General features: G+C 40.5%; 1 protein-coding gene across 1 annotated transcript; it reads right to left on the bottom strand.

The window, feature by feature from the left end:
- Positions 1–15,117, bottom strand: vwc2 (von Willebrand factor C domain containing 2). The gene is made up of 3 exons (XM_041050287.1): positions 14,467–15,117; positions 12,910–13,039; positions 1–152 (listed from the first exon to the last, which is right to left on the bottom strand). The coding sequence occupies exons 1-3, from the start codon at positions 15,115–15,117 to the stop codon at positions 1–3; spliced, it is 933 nt and encodes a 310-aa protein (XP_040906221.1).
- Positions 15,118–18,475: the final 3,358 nt, after the last annotated feature.

Below are 18,475 nucleotides of genomic sequence, written 5' to 3'. Positions count from 1 at the left end.
CTAGCTCCGCTGGCACTCGTTCTTACTGCAGGTGGCCTGACGCTCAATCTGCCATGTGCCCTCCTCGTATGTGCAGTAGCAGATTGTACACTCATCAATCTTCACCTCTCGGCCGGCCGGTATGACTGCTGTGTCCGCGTAGCAGTTTGGCCCTGTGGGTGGTACAACAAAAACAGGAAAAAAATTTCAGATTGACTTTATATATTATTAATACGGTTCTTTTGTGTTGTGGGCATTGTGTCACATCATCGAGGTCAGCCTCTGAACACTGAAAATATCTGGCTTGCCTTCCTCCTGTAATTTGATTTATTGTTAAAATTCTGAGTTGTGATACAAAGAAAAATCATCTACAGACATTGGCATTGGACTAATTTAAAAAAAAAAAAGAAATATTGTCGTTATTCCGTAAGGCTGCCGTCATCTGTAGTATTTTCCTGCCACTAAACCCACCAAGGACACTGTTCAGCGTCTAAAAATGCAGTTTAAGGACTGAACACACAATTCAAAGTCACTTTCCTTTGTGCTGCTCGAAGGACCCCAGTCACTTTAAAATTCCACCAATTCACAGACAACCTCGTCAGTCTGGACGCTATGATCGATGGAATACAACAACCTGTAAATCTTGCCATTGTGTTGATAGAAAAACTTCCTTGTACTTTTCACGTCTATAAACCCAGTCAGTGACAGTAAATATCAGGATTAGTAGAATGCGAATCAAAGCACTGACCCAGACTAACAGAGTATTATTGCAAACACTTGATTTCACACTCACTAAGAGCTGGGGAACACTTTTCCCTTTATGGGCACTTGGTGAACTGTGCCTCAAACCTTTATATTGAGTCTTAAAATATATGAACAAATATACTTGCACAGTTCAGAGGCAGCTAGTTAGTTGAGATAAAGTGAGACTATGTAACATTACAAAGAAGAAAGAACAGTTTTTCACTTACAAATGAAAAGCTGTAAAAAAAAATCTAACACCAAAGCCCAATTATTAAACAGCCATTTTAAGGTGTGTCAGAAAGTGAGGACCAGGCAAAATGTCCTCACTTTCCCAAAATGTCCACACTTCGATGGCTTAAAATTCAAACTCACACTGTGTAGCCATACAAGCACACACACACACCAAAACATTGTGGAACGGAGGCCAACAGGACACAAGCTAGTTTGAAAGTAGAACAGGGCTTCATTCAGTTATTGTTTTAATGCTACTTTTAGATTTTAATATCTGCTGCAATGACCAAATTTCCATGTGGAGTTCAGTGCAGTTAGTCATCTTGTTTCTTTAAGATAGTTTCATGAAATCTCAGTGAACGTGAATGCAGCCAGTCAAAGAAGAGAGTGAAACACGGGAGACCAAATGCGTTGCCCCTCATTTCTCTCAGTGGACAATGGGCTCTCACATCTGGGCTTTCATTGATTCTTTCCCAAAGTAGTGTTCCGGTTATGGGAATATAACAGGCACAGAAAAATAATAGATACACAAGCATCAGGATTTATGAACGGGCTTCTGCTGGTGGTGTCAGTGGCCATTTCTTACAGGGTTTAATGCAGGATGAAACCAATGCTGAACACATTTAACAGAATGAATGTGGGTTTCCACTGGGGGCTCTTTAAATTTTGAATTCTCTATGAATCATCAATTGGCTTCGTATCTGCTTATCAAAATATCGTCTCCACTGGCCATCATTACCATGCTCTTCAGACCACTGGTGACCACTCATGGTTTATGTAGAGGAGCATTTTCATTCTGGAAGATCGAGCTCCCATCAGGGAAGAGATGCATCGTGGGTTTACAGTGATTAAACTGAATTCTTAAGGACCCAATTCACATGATTATCTCTTCCACCGTCTTATTGTGTTCAGCCATTCAACCCAAGCCTTTCTGTTTTAATTCAGACTCTGCGTATTTGATTCAGTTTTAGGCGTCCACATGAGAGGTATTCATAATATTTTGTTCTACACTCCTTACATTGGCTACGCCACAAGTAAAACATAAATCTTCCTGAAGGCGGTTCCTCTCCCTATGTAACTTCAAGGTAGGAATGCACAGTGGAATTGTGCATAAAAACCAAATTAAGCGCTGTTATGCAGTTCTCTAATATAGTTGTGAAGTGCACCCCAAGGGACTGTTCTTTTTCTTATTATTTTGGAGGTAGAAGTTGTTAAGAACTGAGCCCTGTGAGTAGCCCAGAGACGTGCAAAAAAATGAACTGCCACTGGAGCCCGGCTTATTTCCTTGCTCCCTTCCATCTGACATTGTGTGCACAGAAATCCACTTGCAAAGCCCACAATAGCAAACATAAATGTTCTCCTTGTATCATCTACAGTATTACCTTCTTGGTGCTAGGTGTGATGGGAAGGCTTTTGTTTAGTAAAAGTGCCTCTGTCCTCATACCAGTGGCTGGGAAAAAAATAGTCCTCATAAATCATCCATTATCTCTCTTGCTGCACGACAAAATATAAACACTGAGGGAATTGCTTCCACAACATCAGGTATGGCATAACAATGGCTATTTCCCTCAGACTAACAAGGTCTTGAGCCACTCTGTTGTATAATTAAGATCCTGATAAATGGGGAGTCTTTCAGCTGCAGTCACCGCATTTCATTGGACAGCAGCGCCCAGAAGGAGCGTGCTGGCACATCAATCAATGTGAACAGTTTGCCGAGGCCTGTCAAAATGTCAACCCTAACACATTTATAAGTCCTCAAATAAACACGCACACACCCTATCTGAATAACAACTCATCCTGTGGCCCAGGCTGCTGTCGCTACTGATTCATCATCATTAGCAGCATTTAGAACACAGCGTGTCGAATAAAAGACGCATATGTCAAGGATATGCTAGGAGAGAAAAAATGCAAAACATAATCATGCACTTTACAAAATAAATCAAAAGTACTTCCTCCTGGAGCTGGGATTAAACCACAGCCTGTCAGCCAGTCATTCACAGTTGCATGACACTCATTTGTGTTAATTAATGCATGGATTCGGCTCCACTGTGCTTACTCAGTGCCATCACCCTATTATTCTGCCATTCATTTCACACCCACCTTTTTGTCATTGCTTCATTAATATAATATATCCCCCATCTCTCCATCAGTCTCTGTCTTTCTCTGCCTCTCGCTCTCTGTGTGGCAGAAAGAGATTTTTATAGGCACGTCAGGCTTCACAAGAGCTTTTCAACGACACCCGAAGAGGCAGAGACAAATGGACTGTGCATGTGCATGAACAGTTGGACCCAAACTGTCACTACAGCATGTTAGAAGTTGGCATAGGCAGCTTGTGAAAGAGATAGCCATTAGCACCTGTGGCTTTTGGCTCTGTAGCAGCGCCAGATAATTGACAGGAAAACGAGGACACATCCCGATCATCACACCCCTTAATTCTGAAATGTTAAAAACCTACAGAGCTCCATTTTAAGGTAATGGAAGGAGGAGAATAGCAGAAATCACTCATCTTAATGCATTTCTTGAGTACATTTGCATTATAAATGCAGAATAAAAATGACCTTGCTTTGTAAAGACAGGAAGTAGGAGAACTTTGCGTGGAGAGACTATGATTTAACAACAGTATGAATAATTTCTTTCAAAGAGGCTGCGTGAAATGGGTTCAGTCTTTCAAATATGACCCGCCTCACATAAAAGCTGCAGATGGCGAGTTTTTATGGAAGTGCCACCTCATGTGAATGTTTGTTTGCATATGTTGTCTCCAGCTACTGTGCCCACTGATAATCTTTGTGGCTGAACAACCCAGCTGCACACGAGTAGCACGACTGTCATAACCGATGTCTTTCATAGCGACGGAGCCACAAGCCCTCGCCAGTCAGCACAGCGGTGTCCAGGTGACAGGCTTCGCTGGAAGACCTTTGCTTACTTAAATCTCATAACCCCATATTTACAGCTTTGACTTCAATCTAGAAGACCTTTTTGTTTAGTTTTGTGACTCTCTGTTTTGTGAAAAATGTATTTGGATGTCATGTTAACAGCGATTTTTATTCAGAGGAAAATTTAGAAAATAACAGCTAACACGCAGACCAAAACTGAAAAGCATTCAGTGACCCCGGAATGCTCTAATTGTTAAGGCATAATGTGACTAACCATTACCTCCATTCTAGTGACCTTTCTCCGCTGTGATCATAACTATGAAGTCTGATAATGGAAAATGGCCTTTAGATAATAGTATAGTGGTGTGATTAAAGAATTAAACCAAAGGGTGAAAAATGGGGGCAAAAAATCATTTTAATCTTTTGTGAATTTATTAGATGATACAAAATGTCCTACTTTTCCAGTTTATCTAAAAAATGAAATGAAATCAGTGTACACTTACAGTTATTATGCCTGATTACATCATGACCTACAGTCAATGTGTGACATGTAACAAAAGACACAGCACACTGAATTTATTTCTGTCCTTATTTTTGATCTTGTCCCGAAACCCAATATTTTAAAAAAAGAGGCAATAATTGTGTAATTGGTTATTGTTAATTAACTAAACACTGCACCCAGACAGTGATTGTCCAATTGTAGCTTAGTAACGGGCTTGTCAAGTTTTGGATTTCTCCACGTTAAAGCAGCAATGAAGAGGGATCTAATACGAGTAGCACTATCATTATGTATCTTATGCATTTGGAGGGTCACGTTGTTTGTTATCCTTTCCAGAAACAAAAGAGCAAAGGTGTAAGGAATGGATTAAATACTGTGTGGCTCTAACATAAACTGCAGACGTTAGCATTTCCAGCTAACTAGCTAACTTTCTGCAGTAGTAATGTGGCATTATTTCCAAATGCAAGGGGCATGAAATTAGCTTTATTATTATGTGAGCTTGTAGGCTACAGTAGAAAAATATTAGGTATTCCTCATCCTTCAGTTCTTTTCTTTCTTTCTATTTATATCTTCTTTTTAACCACTGTTCAAGGAACGTTTCTATCTGCTGATAGCAAAAGGTTCTTTACACAGTAATATGTCCCAGTATTTGGTCAGTTATTTCAGTGTTACTGTATATTGTCTATAGGTGATTGTCTTTCACATGAGTAGCCTCAGGCTTGGCTTCAAGTAGATTGTCCAACCTGTCAGGAAGTTTTACAATGTCAGTTAGATGTTGAAATTCCTTACATGACGGTCTTATATAGCAGTGCTGGGTCCTTCTCATTGCTCACTTAATCTGTAAATCAGGCAGCACTGAGACACTGTAAGTGATATACAACAGCACTTTTGAACTTTAGGTGTAGGATCCTTGGGAAATATACAATATGAAATCTCCTTAGGGTCCCATATTGTTACGAACTTAATCTACTTACGGTACTTTTATCCTATTTTCCTGCTGAAGGGCAGGTGGCTGCATATTTTAAGACAACAGTCCTTGGTATCACACAAAGCTTTTTGAAAATACAATTTTTTAAATATCTTATGTGTGATTCTTCTAGGGAAACTCAAAGAACTGCCAAAAGGAATGTTTCAGTCAGTAGAAACTTAATTTGTTTGCTGAAAATTATATTATCAATGGAAATCAAACTAACCCAAATAAAATTATTACAAAGCTTACGGGTGAAATGGGAACAATATCTTAACATTTGGAATACAGCATGGACTTGGGCCAAGACCGGTTGGAAAATATCCATGTATTATCCACATGTCATTGGAAGAGAGGAGAGAGAGACCTCATTAAGAGCTCCAGCCTTCAACTTTTTGACAACAAGCAACTTGCTAGTGATAAGCGAATTAAAAATCAGCTACGTACTCTGCAGAATTATCTCAGTGCCATTTGCAAATGTGGTGTTTAACTATAACAGACTGGAATAAAGGAAAGCCTATTGATACTATCCCTGCCAGGGCACATGGCCTCCCCAAGATTCGCTTTACTACAGACACCACTGGAAGCTTTTCACAATGTGGCAACATTTCTTGCATCTTTTCTAGCTCCTGTGGCAACAAATGAAAATACTTTACAGTACTCCTTTGATGCTGCCAATCCCATTACGGATATACCAATATACCATTATGAAGATGGATACAGATTTGTTTCATCTGATGTTTAGATCAACAGATGTTATCTTAAGGAGGATCTACAGTTTGATTGAGATCTCAACAAACACCATTAAGTCACTCATTAAAGATACACGTGCTAAAGCAATATTCTCCTGTGATGTTCTATTCAAAGACATCTGGTATCTATAGGTCCAGTTCTTGCAAATAATTTAATAGTAAATTTGCCACGTTATCACTGTAACCTACATGTGTGCCATGTAAGCACAGAAAGCTTGGTAGGCGTAGCAACAGCCACAAAGGGTCACAGGGCTTCGCAAACTGTCATTTACAAACAAGCATTAATTTTTGCATTCATTGACTGGGACCAGCTCTGTTCGCTACTCCGCTCCGCATCTGTGTTGTCAGGGTGAGATGGAGGCTGCTTCAAATGGACAAACCACACCATTTCACATTCACATAAACAACTTCCCTTTCACTCGTGTGTTTTTTTGATGTGTTCCCTCTAAAAAAAAAAAAACCTGCCACATCTTAAAAGGCCCTCTATGAATCATGCCTCTCTTAATTTAAATGAGTCTTTATCCCTCTTGGCAACCAGGCTACCATGTCTCGTGTTGCTCTATTTGAAGTGATTCTGGCCCCGGTTCAGACTGTTTATCACATCCCCCCCAGATTAGTGTTGACCCTAATGTCTGAGTCTTGAAGAGCACCACTTGTTTCCTCATGCGTTGCCAAGGCGATACTCTGCAAGAGCAAAGGACAAGAGGGAGGGAGCTGCGGCCGAGGTGCCGTGGAGAGAGGCTTCTCCTGCATTGATTTTTTTTTTCCCTAAGCATTCTTCAAAAGCAGATGCTGCAAGAGAGAGAAAACTTGTCTTATAATTTACAACAAACACTTCCATGTCTTTTGCACCTAGATGTCAAAGAAAGGAAAATAACACTTCAAAAATACTGGCAGCAGGAAAAAAAAAACCCATGTATAGAGAGCGTGTTTTCCTTCCTTTCCTCTTTGACTTGTATTGACTAGGTGTTCTTTGGATGAATCAATATTGTTTAATTAAACTTTATGGAGGCGAGAGAATGATAGTCACAAACTTTAGAGGGTATGAAACTATTTAATTGCAATGTGTTCCACTGCTTTAAGATAATGAGTAAAAATGATGAGAACCTGCCTCCATTCACAGCTGTTCTTTGATATTCATGAACAACTGTCTGGGGTGGATGTAAGCGATACCTCTCACTTTCATCTTCCTCCCCTGGCTCTTCCCCAAGTGTCTCCTCGCATTCAGGCTGAATAACACATCTGAGACAGGGTGCTCTGCCATAAGCATTGATTTTGCATGGCTGAAAAGGCCGAGATAATGCCTGTGCATAATTGATGAACTTATCAAACATTGAAATACTTCATTGTGATTTATATCAATAGTGAGAGAAATGGTAAAGACGAGAAGGGCTGTTAGCTGAGAAATGAGGGTAAAAGACAGCAGAGATGACTTGTTGAATAGGAAACTAAAGCTGTTTTTTTTTTACTTTACAGATCTGATGTTTGAACCTTTCACCTCATTTGTTCCATTTTTGTTCCTTTGTGCGTTTTCTACTTTTATATGAACACTCCTTAAATCCATGACACTCTTTCTTTTTTGTGGTAGCATTACACATCTGGAGGAGTATTTCATTCGCTCCCATTGATGAGCTGAGCTTTGATGTGACACTTCTGATGCATCAGAGTTCCTGGGAGGTCTTAACATCTGTCTGCACCTCAAACAACATCTGTAGACAAGAAAAACAACAGGACCAGAGGAGGAACTCTCCAACGACCTCCAGTAACCTTAATTTACATCAGCAGTATTTCATCACCGAGTCTCGTATCGAGTGCTGCATGATCAACAGTGGCGAGATGGGAGTCGACAATCATTGATCCTCATCATTTAAATTACGGCGTCTGTAATACCTGGCGAAGTAGCATCATGAATAAAAGACGAAGTGAAATTCAACATAAAATCGTTTTGATGCTGATGAAGAAGGAAGATCAGTGACTTCATTTAGAGTGATGTCTCATTTACTTCTGTTTACATTTGCTTAATGTGTGCTCCATTTAGTTAATTAGTTAATAAAGTATACCCTATATAGTTATTTTTATATATATATATTTATATACATATTGGTGGTGTCAAGTCTTGTGTGAAATGAACTGCCAATGCAAATGGACGTTTGTGACAATTAAGTCTGTTTTTGATGGATGATCCTCTGGCTGATACCTTCCATTTTCTCCGGCAGGTGGAAGGTGACCGAGAGTGGTGCAGAGTCTGACACTCACAAAGATGTTTGGTGATTACGGAGAGTGTTTGCACCTCGTGTTTACACCTCATGTTTATACAGTGACTACCCCGCCAGCACTGTTCATCAAATCAGAGCCAGAAATATTCCCTGTCCAATAAGAGGTTGTTAAACACAGACTGATACAAACATACTCAACTCTGCTTGATTTACAGTTTGAACTCTGATATTCACAGCTATCCTGAATATGTTAAAAAAAAAAAAACAGCAGGAGGCATAGATTAATAAAAAGATAGAATAAATGATTGGCACAAAATAAAAAATCTATTTATTTTTAACAGAAAAAAATCTCACCTGCTGCAGATTTAAAAACACAGTTGCCTGACTGCTGCACAAATGATGCTTAAATGCTGCCAAAGGCTATTTCTGCATCTTCACAAATACCACTGTGCTGCTGTAGATTCCTCTGAAAGAGTACGAGACAAGCTGACAGAGCAGACTTAATTTTGTTAATGACAACTATGACCAAAAATATTTGTTGTCAACATTTTTTTTCACAACGAAAACGAGACTAAAATTAAATAAAAAGTAACCTCGGGAAATGAGAACTTTTTTGGCAATGAATAAATTCTAAATTAAATTCTCTATTCCCAGCTATTCAGAAGATGATTTATCCGTTTGACCTGCTGCACTACAATTAATAAGAAACATCTTACAAATTTATGTCTGTGTCAGTAATGTTCTCTGACATTAACTGTTCTCGGAAGAAACTGATTTATGGACTAAATTCATCCACAATCCACTGAGAATTAGACGAGGAGGCAACAAAACAGCTGAGGCAAACTATGAAAACAGGCAGGCAGCATGACGAGATTTATAAAAAGGCGAGTGCTGTGGAAGTGGAGGTAACATTACTACTTTGAGTATTAGCCTTCTTTAGTGTTGGTATTAGGAGTCAGTCTGTTCAAATTTGGAATGCTAACTGGTGTGAGGTGACTGAGGTGAGTCAGTCTTTACTACTGCAGAGCAGAGGCACGCCTAGTGAAATCCACCTGTAACCATGGTAACCATACACAAAGATGGTGACAGCTGTAGCATCAAAATGCACTGAAGACATAAAAATTAAAAATGCATGATGATCATGAGACTGAAACTAACAGAGATTCAAGTGACTAAAGTTGGACCAAAACTAATTCAGCTCCAAAAACACTGCAGCCTACAGTTCCCATAATGCAAATCAATATCATTTTTCAGTTGTGAAGCAGGAAGAGCTGTGTCCAGTAGCCCAGTTCATTTTCTCACTGACAGTGTTAGGTGACTGACAGTCAAAGGTACATGTCTGAGGACATAAAATATTCAAGGCAGATGTTAACTACAACTCCCAAGGTGCATTTTGGCAAGAAAGATCAAGTCACCAAGCTTACATTCTTGTGATGTGCACAGCTGTGCACAGTGAATGAAAGATAAAGATTACGGTGCTGAAAAAAATGTACAATACATTATGGAGCTTAAATTAATTCATCAATTTAATGCCAATTTCATTAATTAAGCATCTATGGCATCTATTTCTTGTTAACACACTCAACAATAAAGCAATTTTAATTTGCTGTGTCATTTTGATTTGAGCCTCTGTCTGGCTTTTCCTCCACTGCAATGGTGTCCAAGGCTTGTGGTTATTGTAGTATTTAGAGGCATCCACGATGCCACACTGAGAGAAAACACATTATTTCTCAGAAACAAAGACAAAATAATTAAATCTGATAGCCAGAACAGAAACCTAAAGCACTGTTTACATTAACCAGAAGGCTCCAGTATTTCTGTGTTGAGACACACTCAGAGATATTAGGGATGCACCGAATATTCGCAAACCGAAAATTTTCGCCCGTAAATGGCCCAAAAGTGCATTTTCGGTTTCCGGCCGAAAGAGAAATTATCACCGAAACAACGTGGCCGAAACAGGATGTTGTGATGACGCAAGCGTGTCTGGAAAGGCCAACATGTCCGCGGTGTGGACGGATTTTAGTAAATCTGAGAAAGATACAAAGACACTGCAAAGAATTTCTCCACGTCGGATTTAATTTATCACCTGAAATCCTAACATCTCGATCGCTGTGCGGAATATGAGAGGAATGCAGCGCGGAAAAGGAAAATCCCTCCGAGCACGCCCACTCCGTCTGTGGCGGACGTTTTGAAAAGGCAAGTAAGTTTAAAACTTAAAGCGCTGCAACTTGGTGCATTTGTTGTTGTTGTTGTTGTTAAAGGCCTACGGTTAACATATGGGCTATGGCAATCTTTGTTTTGATACACTATTATGGTGTAGTCGTACAGCGAAAATTTTAAAATGCATTTGACTTATATGCACTTTGTGTTTTTATGAGAGAACATATTTAATTTTACAGTCTTGTTTAAATTGATTTATTCTTTGAAACATTCATATTAATTTATGTAATCGCAATGCCTTGCAACTTTAGTGAAGGTAGTACACAGTCATAGCCATAAATGCAATGGTACTCATAATTGGCATAATAATTTCTTTCTGTGTTTCGGTTTTCGGCCTTGCTTTCTTCATTTTCGGTTTTTGGTTTCGGCCAAGAATTTTCATTTCGGTGCATGGCCCTAGTGGATATTATTGAGATAAAAACTTAAAATAAAAATTTACAGTGGGGAAAGAATACTGGCAGAACCAGAAGCTGCTCTCACTTTGTAACTCTTATTAAACCCTCTCTGCCTGATAAAAGCAGACATATTTCAACCTCCATGCCCCCAGTTTATAACACAGGTTTAGACAGCTCCTCCAGAGCCACAGAGGACATTATACAACTGTTTTTACAAGATGAGCAGTTCTCCCCATGATCTTCATGTGTAAAATTAGTCACAATCATTCAAGTATTTCTAACTCACACTGTGACAGTATTAGTTGTGGTCAGGTGACTTAGCTTCTGAGACACAGTGAGCTCTGTTTACTGAATGGTAATGTGTGGTAATATTATGGTAATAGGGACTGATGCTATCCTAAAACTGAAAATCCTTATCGGCTGAATGAGCCTGTGGATTTGGTGGGACTTTTGAATACAGATGCGCGCTCTGTTCAAGTCTGCCACATCTCTGCACACACCATACTATATCCACATCTGTCTCCTTGACTGATGTATCTGCAAATATCAACCCAGCAAATCCACTGGGCATTGCACGGGGGAAAATATGGAGCACTGCCCAAAACTCTGGCACAAAGCACTCTCAGCATGATCAATATGTGCATATCTAAGAAGTGGGTGAACATTAAAAAAAAAATGGGAACAAAGGACCAGAATGTATTCCCCAAGATTACAGAAGGCAAATATTAATAGAGCAAGTAACGCCTCATGACTACCAATGTTCTCAACTCGTTATCTCTGGACGGTGTGAGACAAGCTTTTAATTTGAGTCATTGATAACTAGTCACCAACATTTTTTACATGAAATGCTCAATTCTATAATGTTTTATGAGTCTCAAATAATACATGACTTATCCTAATGTGATAATATCCTAATGTGATATAATGACCTAAGCAGAAGGTAGTTATATGCTGAATAAGGTGTTTTGTAGACTTTTGGTTTATTTCATCCAGTTAAATTATCTTCCTGATATATATATATTTTTTGTGTCTCTTTCAAGGATACATTTCCATGCAGGACAGCTGGTTTTGTAATTTCACTTGAACAATCTGTTATTTCTAATTATCTTGTGTTCATCATTTAATGTTTCAACAGACAGAATTAAATATCAAAATATCTTGCCTGCAGTTTTACTCAAAAGCGATATTAGCTGTGCTGTCGTCTACTAAGTAGCTCGTACAGACAAAGCATTTTTATGGAGTGCACTGCATGTCTTGTCTCTTTCATAGATATTTTTTTCCCCTTCATGCAGATTGCTTGCTCTTGTTTATAGCAGACAGGCTGCACCACTTTAAGATTCCAAGTCAGAGATACATATCGCAAGTCATCATTCTTTTTGCTGAAGGAAGCAATGTTGCTGACATTGCCATGTTGCATTAGAGTCACACCAAGAAAACAAGGGAACATAATCTAGGACATGCTGTCTGGAATCATCCGAAACAACTTCAGATAATCGACTCTGAGCAGCGGAATTCCTTCTCAGACGGGCCAAAGCTCTCAAACCAACAGGATCATAAACTCACAACCCCTAACAGCAAAAAAAAGCAAGTGGACCTCAAATCTGTGTACCAGAAAGCAGTGGTGGATTTGGAACATACGCTACAGCCTCCATTAGATAAACTAGGTAATTATATGATATTAAGACTGAAAATGACACACGAGTAAATGTTTTACACAAAAACAGGCCACGACTCACAACTGATTAACCACATTTTTGGTGTGATTTCACTGAAATAGATCTCATTACTTCAAACACGCAATCTGATCTGACAGCAGACTGCAAACACTGCAGTGCAGCACGCTGCATTCTTTGTGTCAGCGAAATGAGTTGTGCTACCTTGCGCTCATAGCTCCTGCTGAGGTGCCCTTGAGCAAAAAAATTTGACACTAGTCTGCTGTGGTGGAGCTACCCAGCAGCCGCCCCAAACCAGACTGGTTGCACTGGAATGAAGAGTTCAGCGCAGCCTCATCGAGGGAAATAGTCTCCACTCACCAGTCTTGCAGATGGGACAGCACTGATCCGGCTCGTACTCCGGGTCCACGCACTCTGTCTGAGGGCAGGCTGCCACAGAACACAACACCTCCCCACTTGGCTCACATCGGCACTTCTCACATGGAGACACCTGAATAGCAGAGAAGAAATAGTAATTAACACCCTTGTAAACAGTTCACACACATCTACTCACACACAGAAGCAGTTTTCAGAGAAACAGTCTCCTCTTAATTAATTTCTTGCTATCTTTGACTCTGAGTTTGTCTCAGTGTCTCTCTTTGTTTTTATACTCTTGTGTCTCTCTACTAGAGACAAACACACACATGCACACACATAAAAATACTCCTGCCTGTCTGGTTTGTTTAAGTCAGTGTGCATTCAATGTCACAAACCTACATCTATAGGGAAGTCCCATCCTTCTCACCTTCATTGCCAATGAATGCTTCATTTTAGGAAAAACCGAGCTGAGAATTGAACCTCACTATCCAATCAGGGGATATGGAGAAATCAATAGGAATGGGAAACAAAAGAAAGATGCCTCCAATTTTCTTTCTGCGTGAAGAGAGTTAGAAATGACTTGGTTATCCAAGCGTTCCCGTATGTCTCGAAATAGAACAAATGTGGGACAAAGGCTGGGATTGATAGCATGCATTTGGAATAACATCCAGCACCTGCATTCCCCCGTGAAAGGCTTCATTTAGCAGCCGCTTGCATAAAGCCGTACACCTTTAGTCTTAACAAGAGAGCAAAGGTTAATTCTACCAGCGTTGCTGTAGATAGTAGAGGCTTGCACCTCCGCATGGCACTTCACTGTGAAAAATGGAGCGAGGCAGCACTTAGTACAATGCTCCAGAACTTAGCAATCAAGCATAAAAACCTGCCTGTTGCTTAGTTTCAAAGCACCCCACTGCACAGCACAAAGGCTGACGTATGCCGCTCGTGAAAGTCGAGCTTTCTGTAGATTTCCTTCAGAAAGGACTTGACACAGAGCTGTCGGTAACACCGCAAGTTAGAAGAAGAAAATTCCATATTAGTCTTAACCTCCTGCTGAGACACTCGCCAACATAAAGAGAAGCATCAGACGCTGGTAAATGTAGCATCTCATAAGAGACATAACACCCGTCCTGTGGTGCAGTCCTGAGTGTAGTCTTTCAAAGAAGAGTCAGAAGATAAAACATTAAAGATCTTGCTGGGTGTATCTCTGTGTCTCTTCACAAACACCCACGTGTAGCAGCGTGCTCTGCGGAGTTGTAACATTACTATGACTCTAATTCTATCATGTGTATCAACAAACTGAATATGGAAGCACTCTGCTGAAGCTGCATTGCTAAATTCGGCCTCTGGTAATATGCCGGCTTTGTGTGAGTAAAAAGACAAGTGCTGACCTTTGCCATTATAAATCTGCCTGCCTGCTTGCTTGCATGCTGCGAGGCAAGGTAACTAGTTTCTGCGTAGCGCCTGTGATAAACTCCATTGAACGGCGAGGAGTGTTCTGTCAGCACTTCTTTCAAGTTTGAGCTTGTCAAAAAAATGAGTGAATGCAGTTAATGGGCTCACCTTAAACTCTTCGAGCGAGGCGTAGATCTTGCCCCGAAACTCGCAGTAGTTCTTTTTCTCTTTGCACTGTGGGCAGCATTGGCTAGTGTCCACTTTAATGCAGCGAGGGTGAACCTTGGGACATTCTGGCTTGGTGCACAGAGGGCCCTCGTCTGTGCAGAGGCAAGGGCATGTCGAAGGGCCCGGGGTGAACTGCTCGCCGATGGCGAACACAAAGCCGCTCTCATCCATGCAGCCTTTCCCCCTGTAGTCTGGGTAGGCGTACTCATCAATAGCGTCCAGGGAGAGGGTGACGTCGCTGGTGGGGCCCTCATCTATTTGGTTCAGGCTTTCCTGCTCACTCCACAGCTCCTGGGACTTCCCTCCCTTAGATCCTTGTGCCTGCGAGTTGAGGTTTGGCCTGCCGCGGCTCACGGCTGTCCTGTTGGGCCCCAAGGTATTGATTTCCTCAGGCCGCTGCTGAGCGCCATATCCCAGCGGCTGCTCGGGGGCTTGTTTGTCCTGATGTTTGTCCTCCCTGGCTTGGGTCAACACCCTTTCCAGACGTTCTCGGCTCACTGGTAAGGTCGCTATAGGATTACACTGAGCGCCGCTCATCAGGAACCCGAGAACAAAGAGAACTTCTGCTGTCATGGCAACGGAGTGCAGCATCTCTCCCCACCACCAGCGAGGTGGGAAAACACCTTGGCTCACATAACACACTTCACATCTCAGGTGTGAGCCAGTCCATCTGGAAAGAGAAAATTAAACTGGGGTTATGTGCTCAGTATTTTGTCACTTTTTATCCCAGGTGTGGGGTTTGTCTCATTTAGCCTCTAGAGCAGTGCAGGAAATTTGAGCGACTTCAGAGCACTACTTCATCATGTGAAGCAAACATCCCACTGTGTGTGACGCACGCCTGTAGGATCAGTGAATTGGATCATCAGGACAAGGAGTATTCATAGGGCTGTGTTAGGAAATCAATACTGTTTCATACTGTAATACTTCCCTGCATCAATCGGTCCCAGCAGTGACAGAGTAAGAGGAAAATGGCCAAAAAGGACCTGAATCTAACACTCTTAAGCTCTTGCTCCTCTTACGGAACAAAGAATCGGGATCAATTTCTCCTCTTTTTTTAAATGAATCACAGTCAACTGTACAAAAGCAGAAATTGATCGGAAAATAGAACATAATTCTTGTCTGGAAAGATGAATTTACTATAGCTGACAGGAGTAGCCATATCAATTTCAAAATAAAACCATATCTGCTCCAGCTTTTGCCAAGAGCCGAATACACATTAAAACTTTCTCTACAAGAAACCTGCTAAATTTCTCTTTGTTTTGTTTTAATCAAAATAAAAGCACATCACTTTCTTTAAATTTTTAGCACCGTGAGGAGCTGAGTGAAATCCCAGGATCAACAGCAGACGTTGCAGAGGCTGCACATTTGTGAAAAGCTGTAGTCAATGTTTTTGTTTTTATTTCTCGCCTAACTTGATTTACTGCGGCGTCTTGAAATTCAAATGCCTGCTATGATGCTTCGCTGCATGTGGTGGCCTACTTCCATTCATTTCCTTCACACCAAATGTTCGGTGTCGTGGCTGAGTTCCGTTTAACAGGCTGCACTTGTGTTGACATTTTATAGCTTATTTTGGAAGAAGGTGAGATTGCGCTGTATCGACTGACTCTCCAATTAACTGTAAAGTCCCGCCTGCACTTGTTTAAGAATAGTTCACTACATTGATTCATTTGTCAACCTCAATGAACACAGCTAATTTCCAATAGAGCGATTAGGAGAACTAAACAGGAGGTGAAGAGCAACTGAGCATTAAGTAAACTATAAGCAAACACAGTTAGGTATGTGGTAACACAATGACAGAGCAGAGAAAATGTTAGGACACAACAGTCACATTCATTCTGTCTGACTCAACTGTAAAGCCAAAGTCTCTCCATGTGTTTTCAGTCATACACTTTTTTTTTTTTTTTTTACATATTCATGAATTCTGACCTATTCTGAGGGAAAAAAGGCTGAAATTGACTGCTGGCACGCCACTGGTGTTTGAGCTGTGTTTTAGCTGAATTGCTATGTTTGAGGCAGAATCCTTGGAGCTGCTGTGGAACTGAGAGGAAGCAGAACGAGGTGCATACCGATAATGCTGCTGCAGCTGAGATAGAGAGACAAGATAGAAAGACAGAGAGAGAGAGACAGAGAGAGAGAGAGAGAGAGAGAGAGAGAGAGAGAGAGATGAGACCGAGCCTCATTAGTAAAAGGACCTCATTTGGCTTTTCTCAGCCTCACCTCTCCACCTTAACAGCTGTTACTAGCTGTCACACAGATTCTGCTGCTGCTTCTGCTGCTGTGCTCTCCGTCACACTGAGCTCTCGATGGCTCTCAGGCTTGTCGTCAAGTGGGCACAAACTAGTCACGGCACCGCGGTATCTCAAAAGATTAGTCTGCTGATAACAGATCTATATTTTTCTCATTGTCAACGGATCCCTTGAAATGATCGTAACGGCAACAAATTGATCTTCCTAAATATTCTGTGTATCCAAAGCCTGATATATCTTATTCTTCAGTGCCATAGAGCTCCTTTGTTGTCCAAAAACACATCAGTGAGCCACACTGTTGTACTTGCTAACACGTTCCTTCATTACAGTGAACACACACACTGTCGCTTCTTTTGAGTCAACTCAAGATGTAACAGGATTTGTACAGAGTGTGATTCAACATGTCACATATTGTGTACTCAATCTTGTCTCCCAGAATTTAAGCTTCCGCACAACTTAAATACAAAAGCAAACGTTACTGGGACAGGATTATGTTTTCTATAAACGTAATGAGGATATGATGGTAATTTATGTATTTTGCAAGTCACAGATGATGATACTGAACATACCACTGAAATGTTCACTGACAACATATTTGTTTTCTGCCAAAATATCCAATCTTTCAGTACAATGTTTACTTATAGTGACTACAGCATTATTAAACTTTTTATGGTTTAGATATTTAGATATTTTTATATCTAAATATTAGATCTAGATATCTAGATATTTAGATATTTTATATCTAAATATTTACTGGCAGCACTTGGTTAAGGTTGGGGAAAGATTGTGGTCTGGTTTAATGCAGAAAAAAGTTCACAGTGGACACAATGTGTTTACTTACATTTTCCCTAACCTTCAACAGAGTTTTTGTTGCCTAAACCTTACCGCTGACTGGACTCTGAAAGCAAACCCTGGTCTCTGCTGTGACCCACCATCCACCCCAACCACCTCCTGCTGACTCCACCACTGTTAATAAATGTGGGGCTTCATTTGTTCGAGAACTATGTTGCCTCTTTGCACATTGTAGTAAATTCACATCATAGATGTCGTACATTTTAATGTGCTAAATTGTTCATGTAACATGAAACAGTGCACTCGGTAAACAACCTAGTTCCCTCTTAGCTAATGTGTGTCAAATAACGTTTATCTTTTATTCATTGTAAGGTCTTACTGAGCTGAGCCAGCTGACCAGTACATATATTCTGATCCTGTCCAGACAATAATAAGCACAGAAACAGACTGAAGCCTTTCTTCCATTTTTTCTCCACCCAACACAACACAATGCAGAGCCAAGGCGTTGCTAACAAGTATTACAGTGGTAAGTCGCCTCAAAAATGCACTTGGAGTAACTATTGCTTAAAACTGCAGTGCTCAGGTGTTTTATAAAACTACTACTTTTTTTTTTTTAACAATAAGAAAAAAGCAGAATTACAACAACTGTGTCCTACAAGCACAAAAATCTTTGCAGCCTCTGGATCTGCAATTTAAACCTACCTTTGCTACAGTCATTACATCCTAATGCCATCTTGGCATCTTTAATACATATCACATCTTTTCTAAATGTCTGTCTAACTAATTCTCAGCCACACAGCATAATGTGTGTCAAATGTCCTTTAATTTTACAGGCTAGGCTGGAACACAAATATCCTTTCTAATGGTTTAAGTCCTAAATTACTGAACATTTTCAAGATGCCTTTGTGGGT

This window comes from Toxotes jaculatrix, chromosome 11 (genome assembly GCF_017976425.1).
Source record: "Toxotes jaculatrix isolate fToxJac2 chromosome 11, fToxJac2.pri, whole genome shotgun sequence".
NCBI classification, from domain to species: domain Eukaryota; kingdom Metazoa; phylum Chordata; class Actinopteri; family Toxotidae; genus Toxotes; species Toxotes jaculatrix.
The sequence above is the reverse complement of the archived record's forward strand: the minus strand, read 5'-3'. Positions and strand labels throughout refer to the sequence as shown.

Coding starts and splice junctions, on each gene's coding strand:
- vwc2 (XM_041050287.1), bottom strand. CDS start 15,117: ATGCTGCACTCCGTTGCCATGACAGCAGAAGTTCTCTTTGTTCTCGGG. Junction 13,040..14,466: donor CCTCGCTCGAAGAGTTTAAG/GTGAGCCCATTA, acceptor TCTGCTATTCAG/GTGTCTCCATGTGAGAAGTG. Junction 153..12,909: donor CTGTCCCATCTGCAAGACTG/GTGAGTGGAGAC, acceptor TACCACCCACAG/GGCCAAACTGCTACGCGGAC.